The sequence below is a fragment of the Dryobates pubescens genome, chromosome 29, assembly GCF_014839835.1.
Source record: "Dryobates pubescens isolate bDryPub1 chromosome 29, bDryPub1.pri, whole genome shotgun sequence".
NCBI lineage: Eukaryota > Metazoa > Chordata > Aves > Piciformes > Picidae > Dryobates > Dryobates pubescens.
Genome location: NC_071640.1, coordinates 1,769,398 through 1,781,756, shown reverse-complemented (window position 1 = coordinate 1,781,756; position 12,359 = coordinate 1,769,398). Strand labels below are relative to the sequence as shown.

The following is a 12,359-nucleotide window of genomic DNA, read 5'->3' as shown; positions in this document are numbered from 1 at the left end:
GTGCTCTCGGCTCAGTCCCGGGCGAGTCCTGGGGAGCCGGGATCCTCCCCGGAGCCCGCCGCAGCAGGGAGGGTTTCCCCCTACTTCTGTAGTTCCTGGGGAGGGGGTAGGGAGGCAAAGCCCCGCCGCAGGAGCAGTCAGTCTCTGCCCTTGCTCCCGGCTCGGTCCCGGGCAATGCTGGGGTGGCACCGAGGCGGCCCCGCTGCCCTTCGGCGGCACAAAGCGGGGAACGGCGGAGAGAGCCCGGCGGAGGAAGGGGTAGCTTGGCCGGTATCCGTCCTACCAACTCTGCCTTTGCTTCTTGCAATCTTTATATGGAGCTAAAAAAAGGAGGGGGGGATCTCGGGTATATATATATTTATATATATATTTGGGGATGAGCGGGAGGCTGTCGCTTGCTAGCAGCCCCAGAGCTGGGATGGCTCCCTACAGCCGCCCTACCTCACCCCCCTGAAGCCCGGTGGGTGCCGGTGGGGGCTGCCTGGGAGGCCGGAGCTCACCGGGGCTGAGCAGCTCGGGGCAGGACACCGGGCAGCGGGGGCAGGGGCGGCGGGGGCTCGCTACCTCCCTGCAGTCCGTGGATAAGAATGCGGGGCACCAAGGGTCTCTGTAGGGCGGGGGGAGGAGCGCTGGGTCCCCGGTACAGGTAGAGAGCGGCGCCGGGGTCCAGGTTGGAGACCAAACTCTGCGGGTAGAAGTAGGGCGAGGGGAACATCCTCTGCAGGGCTGAGTAGTTGCCAGCCTCGGCCAGCAGCTCCAGGCCCACCGCCGTCTGCCTTTTCCACTTGGTCCTGGTTGGGGGACAAGCCGAGAGAGGGGGAGGTCAAGGAGGGAGGGATGCTCCAAAAGGCGCTCCCGGGCTCTTTTTACCCTTTGCACACCCGTTTTCCGCTGGCTCTTCCCTTCTTTGCGCCTTCCCAGTTCTCGGGCTCCGCTCTCCTTGTGCATCCCTAATCCCCGGGGCTGATCCCCTCTGTAGGGATGGGAGGGACCAGCCCACTGCGGGGGGTCGTAGACCCCACTTAAGGGGCGAGGGAACTCCTCTCCGCGGTGTCCCCTCCGCAGCAGCCCGGGGGTGAACCACTCGGAGGCACCGGAGCCAGTTCCCGACTGAAATCCGCTGGCGGGATGTGAAAAAGCCCCCCGATATCAATCGCGACCAACATTTCAGTCCTTTCCTGGGGTGCAAACTCCAGATTGCGAACTGCGGCCTGCGTGTGCCATCCCGCGTGTCCCATCCCGCCTGTGACACGGCGGCCCCCAGCCCCGCCGCGGAGCAGGGACGATGCTGCTGCTGCTGCTCCAGCCCCAGGCCACCGAGGACCCATTTCGCCTCCTGGGCATCCGGGATCCCCTCCCCGAGCAGGGGCTGCCGGAGCTGGGCCGGGGCCCCTCGAGTGGCTGCAGGGGGCCAGCGGGGGGACACGCGTGGGGCAGCGTCCCGAGGAATTCGTTTTCCGCGTATATTTGCATGGAATTTGCATACCCGTAGGCATATATATACCTACATATAGGTATGGGTCTGTGTGTGCGTGTGCAGCGTCCTATGGAGAAGCCCCCGGCCCCAGAATCTCGCCCCCGACGGGACGGCTCCGGGGCTGGGCACCCCGGGGAAGGGGCTGTGCGGCACCGGCCTGGCTCCAGCGTGTCCTTTCGGGAGGGATTGGGAAGGGGTGGGGAGGGGGTGGTGGTGTCAGCGCACAGCCCTCGCCACCCTAAACTCCCCCAAATCCCCACCGCGTTGATAAGTGGCGGAATTTTGCAGAGGGACTGGAATTCAGGGAGGGGGGGTGTAAAAACCTGGGGGGAGAGAGGGGAGATGGGGCTGCAGCCCGGGGTCCCTCGGTTTATGGCGATGGTCAGGGCTGGAGGGGGGGGGGGTGTCCGGCTAAAGCCACCGAAGCCACCCCCTCGTCTCCAGCCCTTTTACAGATTTGTCGCTGAAGCGCTAAACCTATTTCCAGCAGTAAATTATTCATCATAATAATAATTGTGTAATTACTGTAAGGGGTGTTAATTATTGATGCCCAAAGCAGTAATTGGTATCTATTATTAATGGGCCGATGTGTTATGCTGTTGTGTTTAGCTGGAAAACCCTCTCGCCTCCCCGCATTGCCGGGGCTGGGGGGCACAGATTGCTCCCCCACCCCACCCCAGACCTGCCCTGCCTCTCTGCATCACTTTCCTCCACTTTACTTTGGGGTTAAAAGCCCTCGGGAAGGGGAGGAGCAGGGGGAGACCTCACCTCTCCTAGTGCCAAGAGGGCTGAGCGAGTGGTTGTGGGGTGCAAAAGCCCTGCCTGGTCTAGGGGTGCAGGGCCCGGGGAGAAGAGCAGGCTGAGACCCCAGGGCGGCGGGCAGGAAGGAAGGGTGGGTTTTTACCTTCTGTTCTGGTACCACGTTTTCACCTGCGTGTCGGTGAGGTTGAGGGACGCGGCCAGCTCCATCCTGTCCTGCACGCTCAGGTATTTTTGCCTCTCGAAGCTGCGCTCCAGTTGAGCCAGCTGATGGTCGGTGAAGGCGGTGCGGGCTTTGCGCGGCTTTTTCAGCCGCACCGGGGGACTGTCCCGGGAGCTGGAGATCTCTCGGTCTCCTTCTTCTTTCACTGGGTCGAGAGGGAGGAAGAGAGGCCAGGTCAGGGCAGGAAGAGAAGGGGACAACCCCTCAAAAAGAGGAGGGTAACTCACGGCAGCCGTAAAGAGGAGCAGGGCTCAGGTACCCGGCGGCGCTCACGGCGCATTTGCCTCGCAGCCCCGCAAATTTTAACCCACGGGGCACACGGGGGGGACCCCGAACCGGGCCCGGCCTTTCCCACTCCCCAGGGCCCTGGAGCAGGGCCGGGACACCGGGCTGTACCCCTAGGCTCCTGCCCAGACCGTTCGCATCTCCTCAAGCCTGATTGCCTACGGGCAGGACCCTGCGCTGGGTTCAGTCTCCAAAAACGCAGCAGCTTTCTCCACGCTTGGGCATTTTCCCCCCTTATCTTTTTCTGTTTTTCTTTTTACTTCTTCTTTTATATTTCTTTCATTTTTACCCTCTTCCTCTCTATTTCCCCCTCCCCTCTTCCTTCCCCCTCCACCCTCACCCCCCCCCCCCCCCTTTTTCTTTTTCCTTTTAAAATCTAATCCAAATCCAAAATGAAAACTGTGAGCCCACATTTTTGGAGGGGAAAGTCACCGGGGTGATGCTGCTCCTTCCCCATCGCCCAGACGCCTCCATCCTCCGGGGGATGCTGCTGGGGCACCGAACAAACCTCCCCTTCTCCAGGGCTCACAACGAAACACAAGGGAAGAGGCTCCTCAAACCCTTTATTTATCTTAGAACCCACCGAAGGAGACGGGCCGGCGGCGGTTCGTTAGCTCGGTCGGTACCTACGCACGGGCGGAGCGACGCGGGAATTTACGCCGCGAAATATTAGCGGGGAAACAATTTAGGGCAGGAAAAAAAAAGGAAAAGAAAAGAAAAGAAAATTTAAAAGGTGGGGGGGGGAAAAAACCCCAAACATCAAATCCTTGTTTGTGTGTTGGTCTTTCGCATCCTCCCGGAGGAGATTATGTAGAAACCAAGGCTCAGTTTATACAAACCGGCGGCGTTCGGGTTTTATTTTTCTGGGGTTTGTTTTGCTTTGTTGTTTTTTTGTTTTGTTTTGTTTTGTTTTGTTTGGGTTTTGTTGCCTCTTTTTTTTTTTTTTTTTTTTTTTTCCCGGAGGTTTATGTTAAATTTGGTGGTGGCAGAGGCAGGGCTGGAGCCGAACGCGAGCTGATTCCTCTCGGTAGGGAGACAATAATCCGGTTAATTGAGCCACCGGGGAGCGAAACCCTTCAACCAGAAATCCCCTCTCTGCCCGAGCCGGGAGCGAGCCCTAAACCACGGGGACTCGGCTCCGGTTCCCAGGAAAAGCAGCAGCCCCGGCACTGCCCGGGAAGGGACCGGATCCGGACCGGGCAGGACGGGCGGGGGTGTCCGGCCCCCGGCTCCGCTCTCTCCGAGAAAGGCCCCAAACTTTGCGCTGAGTTTTTTTCCACCGGGTCCGGCCTCCAGCATCCCGGGGAGGGCAAATTGCCCCCTCCCACCCCCGGGCTCATCTTCGGCTCCTAAAAAGTTCCTGCTCTCCAAAGGGTTCCTTGGCGGCGGCTCCCCCCTAGGCTATTCTTACGGTACAAAAAAACCCCCACCCCAACCCCCAAACCAAAAAACCCCAAATAAACCCAAACCAAAACCAACCAACCAACAAAACCCCACAGCCTATAGCAAATGCAAATATTAGGGGGTTCGGCGTTTGGTATGGGCCAAATCCTGCCGCAGCTCCAGCGGTTTAGGCCTGGCCCCGCAGCCCCTCTTTGCGGGGACATCAGGGACGTTTTGCCCCGCAAAAAAAAACCCCAACCCACCCCAAAACAACCAAAATAAAACTATATTCGAAGCGGGATGTGTGTGTGGAATTAAAAGGCTTGTGTCGGGATCCCTCCTCCCCATCGAAGCGCTGGTTTAACCCTCGTTAAAACTGTTTTTCTCGCCGTTTAAGATCTGTGTTTCCCCGATTTAAGACGTGTGTGTCCGTCGTCCCCCCCTCCCTGCCATTTAAACTGCTTCCCCCCCTCCTTTCCATTTAAGCTGTGTTTTCCCCCCACTCAAGCCGTTCCTCCCCCATTTAAGCTGTTTGCCACTATTTAAACTGTATTTCCCCCCCATTTAAGCGGTTCCTCTCCCCGTTAAACTGTTCCCCCCCGCTAATTAAACTGTTTATCTGTTTCAGCTGTGTTTTCTCTCATTTAAGCTGGGTTTTGCCAGGTGTTTATCCTCCATTTAAATTGCGTTTTCGCCGCATCTGAGCTGTGTTTTTACCCCATTTTAGCTTTGTGTTCCACCCCCAGCCCCAATTTAAGCCGTTTCCCTTCCCTTTCAGGATGTGTTTTCCTCTCCATTTCAGGTCTCTTCGTCCTCTCAATTTAAGCGGGCTTTGTAGCCTGGCTGCCCTGCACAGAGGCAGAAGAGGAACCGATTCGGGCTGGGGTAAAGTTGTCGTGTGTTCCCTCCCACCCCCCCCAAAAAAACCCAAACCACTAAACCCTCTGGCTTAGAGGGGGTGCAGAAAACCTACGTTTCTTCTTCTCCCGCGCCCCTTTCACATCTCGGCGGTTTGGGGGAAGGCGAGAAAAGCTTCTGGAATTCGGGGGTGAGTGGGATGTAAGAGGTAAGAGGAGAAACCAAACCGCCAAGGTGGGAATCGCGGCTGGATTCGACCTCGGCCCTGCGGAACGCCGGGGTCGATCCCAGCATTTTCCCCGCGGCACTTCCAACCTTTTCCCAAGCCCGTCACCTGCCCGAGGATCCGTCCCACTCCCTCGCCATTCCCGAAGCCTCCAGCTGCCTTCGGAGCTCGTCTGGGGGAAGATTTCTCTCCCTGTAAGCCCAGTTCCAGCTCGGCGGCTCCGGGCCGCCCAAGGGTTCCTTAGAAGCCGGGCTGGGTCTCGACTTGTCCCATTCTTTTTCCACACAGCCCCTGCAAATCCAGAGCCACATAGCCTCCGCTTCTCCCTTTGCCTTTCCCTAGCAAACACCCGGCAAACAATTTTCCTAGGTGAAAGTTTTTTTGCAGGGATGGGGGAGAAGTTGCCCGGGATAAATTGCTGAGGGAGGCTCTTTGGCGGGGGGGCAAGAATCTACCCCAGCATCCCTCCTCGGGGCTGTTCCATGCCTCCTCCAGCCTGGATGCCGCAGGAGGAGGCCGGAAAGGGGTTGCGAGGCGCCCGGGATGCCGAAGCCCCCGGCCCGGGGCAAGCAGCGGCCGAGTCCAGCCCTGCTCCCCGCCGGCCCAGGCGCTGCGGCCCGGGGCTCTCTGTCTGTCTGTCTGTCTGTCGTGCTCGTTTGTAAACCATCTCCAAAACAGGCATAGAAATAATATAAATCGAATCAAACCCCACCGACTTTCTTGTTCGTTTCTCGCTGGAGCAGGGTAAAAGAATTTCCTCGGCATACCATGATTATTTTATTACTGTTTTCTTACAGATTTATTACTTTTAAAATTTTCTTTTCTTTTATTTTTCTTTTATTTTCTTTCTTCTTCTTTTTTTTTTTCCTCTATTTTTTTCCCCAGGCAGAAATCCTCTCCTCGTTCTCCTCTCTCTTTTCACCGCGGATAGAAACGAATCAGCCGCATCTTCCCCGCGGAAAAACAGCCCCGAGCATCCCCCCCGGCGCGTTTGGCGAACACCGATCCCCCCCCAACTCCTTCCACCGAACCGAGCCCCAATAAACCACGGACCCCCAAGTTATCCCAAGCTGGTGCCGATCCCGCGATCGTTTCGGAGATGACCGATGCCGCGACCCCTCACCCCCCCACCCCCATCACCGGGAGCCGGATCCGCAGCGAGCTCCCGGTGCACCGGGAGGCTCCGGCAACGCCGGAGGTTTGGGGTCCAGGCCGTGCGAAGCCTCAGCGGGGTGAGAGCCTCTTACCTTTGTACTCCGAGTCCGACGAAGAGCTGCTGGTATTTTTTTCCATTTTCTCCCTAAAGTCCTCGCCGGGTTTGGTGGGGATCCTGCCCGCCGGCTCCTGCCCGCCGTGAGGTCCATTGGTGCTGGAGTAAGGGGCGCAGGCGGCCAGGGGCTTGCAGTCTGCCAGGATGTCTCTGATGAGGAAGGAGGAGGTGACGGTCCGGGACTGGGAGGGAGCCGAGACCTGCCCCGGCTGGAGGTGCGCATCCAGGCCCGGCCGCGGCCCCGCCGCCTCCAGGCACTCGCGGCCCGGTGAACGGGGTGAGGGACACCCACTGCTGCCCTCCGAGCGGGGGCTCAGCTCCAGCGGGGACCGGCCGTCGCCCACCAGCGGGTCCCCTTTGGGCACGGCCGGGCTGCCGGCTCGGTGGGAGAGGATGGAGTCGATCCCAAAGCCGGTGGAGCCCTCCATGGCCCCCGCGAAGTGCCGGCGCTCACACGGGCATTGGCGGGGAGGGCGCGGCGGAAGCGGGTTGGTAACGATAATTAACAATAACAAGAGGAGAGGGGGGGAAAAAATAAGAAGGAGGGGGAAAAAATTTAAAATGGTAAAAAATAATAAAAGAGCAAAGTTCAGCCTCGGATCCGGACAATTGCTGCAAGGCTCTCCGAGGCGTCGCGCATTAGATCCAGGGCTGTTCCGTCTTCAGCATCGCTCCCAGCTGCACTCACAGACAGACAGGAAGGGGGGGTGGGGGGGAGAGGGAGGCAGAGTCAAACTTTGGCCGCCAAGGAGGTGGGAGGGGGGGACACGGACCCCAACCTCACCCTGGGTCCCGGCCCCTTACCCGGCCACCCCACCCTCTGCCCAGAGCGGCGGTGGTGCGGACCTTGGGGTGTGTGTGGGGGCAGCCCGGGGTGGGGGCTCCCAGCCGGAGGTGGGGAGGCAGCAATCGATAGTGAAGCTTCGCAGAGCCTTAACCACTTAATGATCCAGAAATCAATGGGGAAGGGCGAGGGGAGGGCGGAGGGGGTGGCCAGCCGTCGGGGCCGCCGAGGAGCCCCCCTTTCCCTGACAGAACCTCGGACAGCGCCTGAGGGGAGAAACCGGAGTCACTCCAAAGCCTTCGGCACCCGGACACTGCCCGTGAGCCGGAGTCACTCCGGAGCGCTCAGCACCTCGGACAGCGGCGAGAGCAGCGCCACCTCCCCGGGGGAGAGGGCAGAAAAAGGGGCAAATTGAGGGGGAAAAAATGAACAAATGAACTTGTGCCACTCCGGCTCGGGGACCTCGGCACCCCTCCCTCGTGTGAACGAGCCCATTGGCCGCGGGGCGTTTTGGGGGTTGTCACTCCCCGGCGGTGACACCTCGGAGCTCGATTAACGGGAATTAATTGCCGCCCGCAGCCCCGCGCTTTCCGGGCGGTTTCCGCCCTCTTTTGCAGTCATTATCCCGCTGACGGGGCTCGTAATGGGGTGATTAGCTGCGGGAGGCGGGGGTGGGGTGTCGAGGGGTTGCTGCTTTCTGCTCGCCTCCCCCCGCAGTTAACCCATCGGCCGATCCCTTCCAAGCAGCGAAAGTTTTGCTCGGCGTAAAATTATAGAAAAAGGGAGGAGGGGAGGAAAGGAAGATAAGAAAAGAAATATGAAAAGGAAAGGGGAAAGGAAAAACAAAATAAAGAAAGGAAAATGAAAATAAGGAAAGGAAAATAAGAAAATGAAAAGGAAAATACCAAAACCTTCCCAGAGGCGTCTGCTCCGAGGCCGAGGTGAGCCTCGGAGATCAGAATTTCGTTGAATCCCTTCGAACTCGATGGTGAACGAGCGGAGAGCTCCTTTAGCTCACGCAGATGCGGGGCCGCCGGGCATCGCCGCCCGCTCTTCCCGTTCTCCCAGCGGCAGTGCCTACTGGTGGAACTGGGAAGGGACCGAGCTCAGGGTGGATTTTTTTCCTGCCGTCAATCCCGTTTTAACTAAAACCTCCATGGCTCCAGCCCGAGCTGCCCGCCCTGCCCGTTTCTCCCGGAGACACCGAGTTTCTTCCCTCCCGCCCCGTCGGGAGGGTTTTGCCGTTGTGCATCCCCCAGGCTGGAGAGGGACCGGCTCTTGCAGGACTCCCACCTTCCTCCCGGGCAGACTGGCTCCTGCATCCTCGAGGGGTTATTTTGGGGCTTTCCCTGGGGGCAGAGCCTTTGCCGAGAAGACGAGAGAAGTGTCCCCACGCGGGGGCTTGCAGCCGCCCCGCTTTGGAGCGGCGTCGCCGGCTATTTCTCAAGTACTCGATCGCCTCTGCTCCCCACCTTTCCGGCCAGGCAGCTGCATCTTGTCCCTCTTCCAAAGCCGCCTTTGGCCGGCAGCTTGGAGGCGATCAAGGAGGGGAGAGCCCCCCTCTCCAGCCCCCGGGAAGCCCGGCTGCCAGCTGTCGGGCAGCGGCACAGGCAGGGCCCCAGCACCTCCTGCCCTCGGCCCTGCAGGCTCGGGGCCGGCTGGGATGGGGGCAGCGGAACAAAAGAGCCTGAGAGGGGAGGATCAACCCAGGGACAAAACCAGCATCGGCCCCGGGACCAGCCTGTCCCCATCCTGGGGGCTGCTTGTCCTCTCTGTCCCTCGGTGAAGGGTCTCTGCTCTGCTCCTCCCAGCACAGAGGTGCTCCCCCCGTGCCAGGGACGGGGAGCCAGGCTGAAGGGTCCTGGTCTGCTGCGGGTGAGTTCTGCAGCATCCATCTCCCTTGGTGGGGCTAGACTAAGCACTGCTTTGGACTGGACCAGAGCAACAGATGTGCAGGAACTGGTCCCAGTGAGAAACAGGGCAGAGATCCCTGTGGGGAGCTCTTTGCGGTGTGGCTCTGCTGGCTCCTGGGTGTTGGTGGCTTCCCTGTTCAACCAGGGAGACTCCAATTTGGGATGAAGATTGGTACTGGGACCAGAAGTAGCACCGAGCTGGCCTGTGGGAGCAGGAGTGGGACCAGAAGAGGGAGGAGGGCAGGGAGTGTGTTTGCAGTCAGGATTTGGATCAGCAGTACAGGGACAGGTTTGGGTCTGCTGCTCTGTTTCCTTCTCGCTAATCAAACCCCTGCCTTCAAGCAACCATGAGGAAGTTTCTGGATCTGCTTCACCCTCTGATGCTGTGCAAGATTTTTGGGGGCTAAGCATGAAGGATCCAATCCTCATCCTTGAGCAGACACCACTCTGTGCCATCCCCAGCTGAGGCCCTGGGGACAGAGGCTGTCACTCCTAGGCCATATTCTGAGCATTCAGCATCCACTTACTACTTGTGTCCTAATGTCAGTGTGCCTGACATTAATTGTTATGAATTATTAATATTATTATTAAGTCATTTCAGAACTAGACTCCCCAAGGCAGAAACGTGCCATATCCTGTCCATGTGTGGTGTCCCTCTGCATCCCTGACCACTGCATTAGTTGGGTGCAAATGACTGCTCTGTGGCTCCCAGCACAGGTAGGAAATCCCACGTAGAGCCCACCCAGCAGCACAGCCCTGCCCTCCCTGCCTCTGCCTGCCCTGAACCCCCATGTCCCCTGTTCAACAGACACACAGACATGCAGTGGTCAAGAGGAGAGCCCCGATGCCAGCTGCCCCGATTTCCAGCCACCTCCTCACAAGCCCCAGTCACACCCCAGGGTAGGCTCCAAGGGCTCTGACAGCTTTGGGAGCTGCTTAGCATCTCCTTGCTGGGAGCTGCTGGTGGACGTGGTCAGGCTCTCCTGGCACCGCTCCCCAGTGTGGGTTTGAGGCCACAGGGCAGGGCTGACCCTGAGCACTCCATGAGGTTTGGGGCTGGGGGAACCTCCACAGCTGAGCTCCAGCTGTGGGAGCTGAAGTTGCTGAGCTGTGACGGTGGCTGCAGCAAGAAGTCTCCTGGAAATACGCTGGTGGAGCGCTGAGCGGTACCCTGAGAGGGTCTGGCTTGGAGGGGAAGGTGTCGGCGGCCTCTGTGGTACTTCGTGCCCACTGGGTGCCCGGGAAGGCTGTACCCAGACAGGCAGGCAGGGGGATGCGCAGCCCCGACAGGCTGTGGGGGGATGCTCCGGTAAGGAGAAAGATCTGTTCTCATGGGAGAGAGAGGGACAGGGCGGCCGGGGCGAGGCCGGGGGGGAGACGGCAGACATGGGAGGGGGGCAGTCAGCCGGGGGTGTCGGTGACCGGGATAAGCAGTGCCCGGCCGTGGGGCTCCCGCGGCAGCGTTCAAAGCCCCTTTGCCAGTGGGTGTCACTGCAGGACAAGGAGCGTCCGGCGGCGGAGGGCGGCCGGGGCTTGGGGAGGGGTCGGGACCCCGCTACGGGATTCCACCGTCCGGGACAGGGGGGAGTGGAACAGGAGGTCCGTGGTTGTGCCCCCCACGACGATCTCGGCCACGGGTTGGGGGCAGTGGGGAGCGGGGACTGTGGTGGGGATGAATCTGAGGTGGCACCTTGGTGGGGAACACACAGGGCCTCAGGGCAAAGGTGACCCTTCCCCAGGTGGGGTGCAGGTGCATGGGCTGTGGGTGCCCTGTGTTCCCACCCAACAACCCACCCGAGCTGCAAGACACCGGATTTGGGGTGCAGTGGGGCAGGTCTCTCACCTACCAGCCCCACTGAGCAGTGTCTTCTGGATGCATTTATTCTGGCTCAGCTGCTGCTTTTTGGGTCTCTCTATTTGCTTTCAAACCTGTTCTGAATCATCAGGTCTGTGTGGGCTTGGCTCCCATCACGTTCCTTTGCCAGCTCTTTTCCACCTCTGCAGATGTGTCCTTCCCTGTGAACACCCCAAGGACCCCAGCAGTTGCTGCAGGTGGACACAGATGTGTGGCTGGACCACAAGCTGGACATGGCTCCCACCAGGCAGCGGGGCAAGCCTCATGCCAGGCTTGGCTTTCTCACACCCTCACAACCAGTGCTATTTTGAGCAGGACAGGTTGTTAAAGCCCAGCTTCCTCCCTCCTTGGGGAGGTGGGAAAGGTCTCTGGTTATAATCCACGAGGGGGTGGCTTAGAAGGGGTGCCCAGGCCATCCTGGGCCGAGGTCTCTGAGTGCCAGCAGGGTGCTGGATGTGGGAACTGAGAGCTAACATTGAATTTAAATATCTGCTGCAACCTGAGAGCAGTAGATGTGAGGAGCAGGCGACACAGGAGTAATGAATTGCTCCTCTAGCAGGCTTGGAGTTGCACAGTTCAAGCACTCACAGTTATTACCAAGTGGCATTTTCTTCAGGTGAAATGTCCTGTTGAGAGGAGATGGAATTTAAATGTGTTGGTGCCTGCCTGAGCCTCTGCTGTCACCTGTTGGTGGCCAAGCCAGGGTTTGAGTGCTGTGGTGCTGAGCTGGTGGAGTTTGAGTTTGTTCAGCCACTGTTTGGAGAGGCTCAGCCCTGAGGGACTCCAGCAGCTGTTTGAAGGTGAGTGTGGAAAGGGCTGAAGCCATCTTCAAGGGAAGGCATTGCTCGGTGGTGAGGCCCCAACTTGGCAGCTTGCTCAAAGCAGCTGTTTGGAAGCCCTCACACAGGGAAGAGCTTTGCTGAATCAGGCAGCGATGGGAAGCTTCCTTGGCAAGGAAATGAGCAGGCCTGATGGATTGTGAGACATTACAGACTTGATATTGACTGGGGCAGGGTTGGGTCGAATGTTTGCTCAGCACAGGCAGTGAAGGGGACCCCTGCATTCCCTCTGGTGTGAGCACTGCCCTGCTGCTGGACCTTGAGCACGGTGAGAATCGTGGTGGTCAGGCTGGGTGAGGTGGTGCACATCTGACGTGAAGCAATGAGCAGGCTGGCACAGAGAGTCATTCCTGACCTATTTTATGATTTATTTGGCTATATCTACATCAAAATAACAACTTAAACCCAGAGTGAAGGCCTGTGGCCGTTGCAGGGTCTAGGGGCTGTAGTGCCCAGCACAGTGCTGTGGTCCTCGCTGCCTGGATGC

General features: G+C 59.0%; 1 protein-coding gene across 1 annotated transcript; it reads right to left on the bottom strand.

Annotated features, from left to right (window-relative positions):
• Positions 1 to 350: 350 nt before the first annotated feature.
• On the bottom strand, positions 351 to 6,926 carry BARHL1 (BarH like homeobox 1). Its single transcript, XM_009896270.2, has 3 exons — positions 6,459 to 6,926; positions 2,382 to 2,604; positions 351 to 791 (listed from the first exon to the last, which is right to left on the bottom strand). The coding sequence occupies exons 1-3, from the start codon at positions 6,907 to 6,909 to the stop codon at positions 497 to 499; spliced, it is 969 nt and encodes a 322-aa protein (XP_009894572.2). The 5' UTR covers positions 6,910 to 6,926; the 3' UTR covers positions 351 to 496.
• Between the last annotated feature and the right edge of the window lie 5,433 nt (positions 6,927 to 12,359).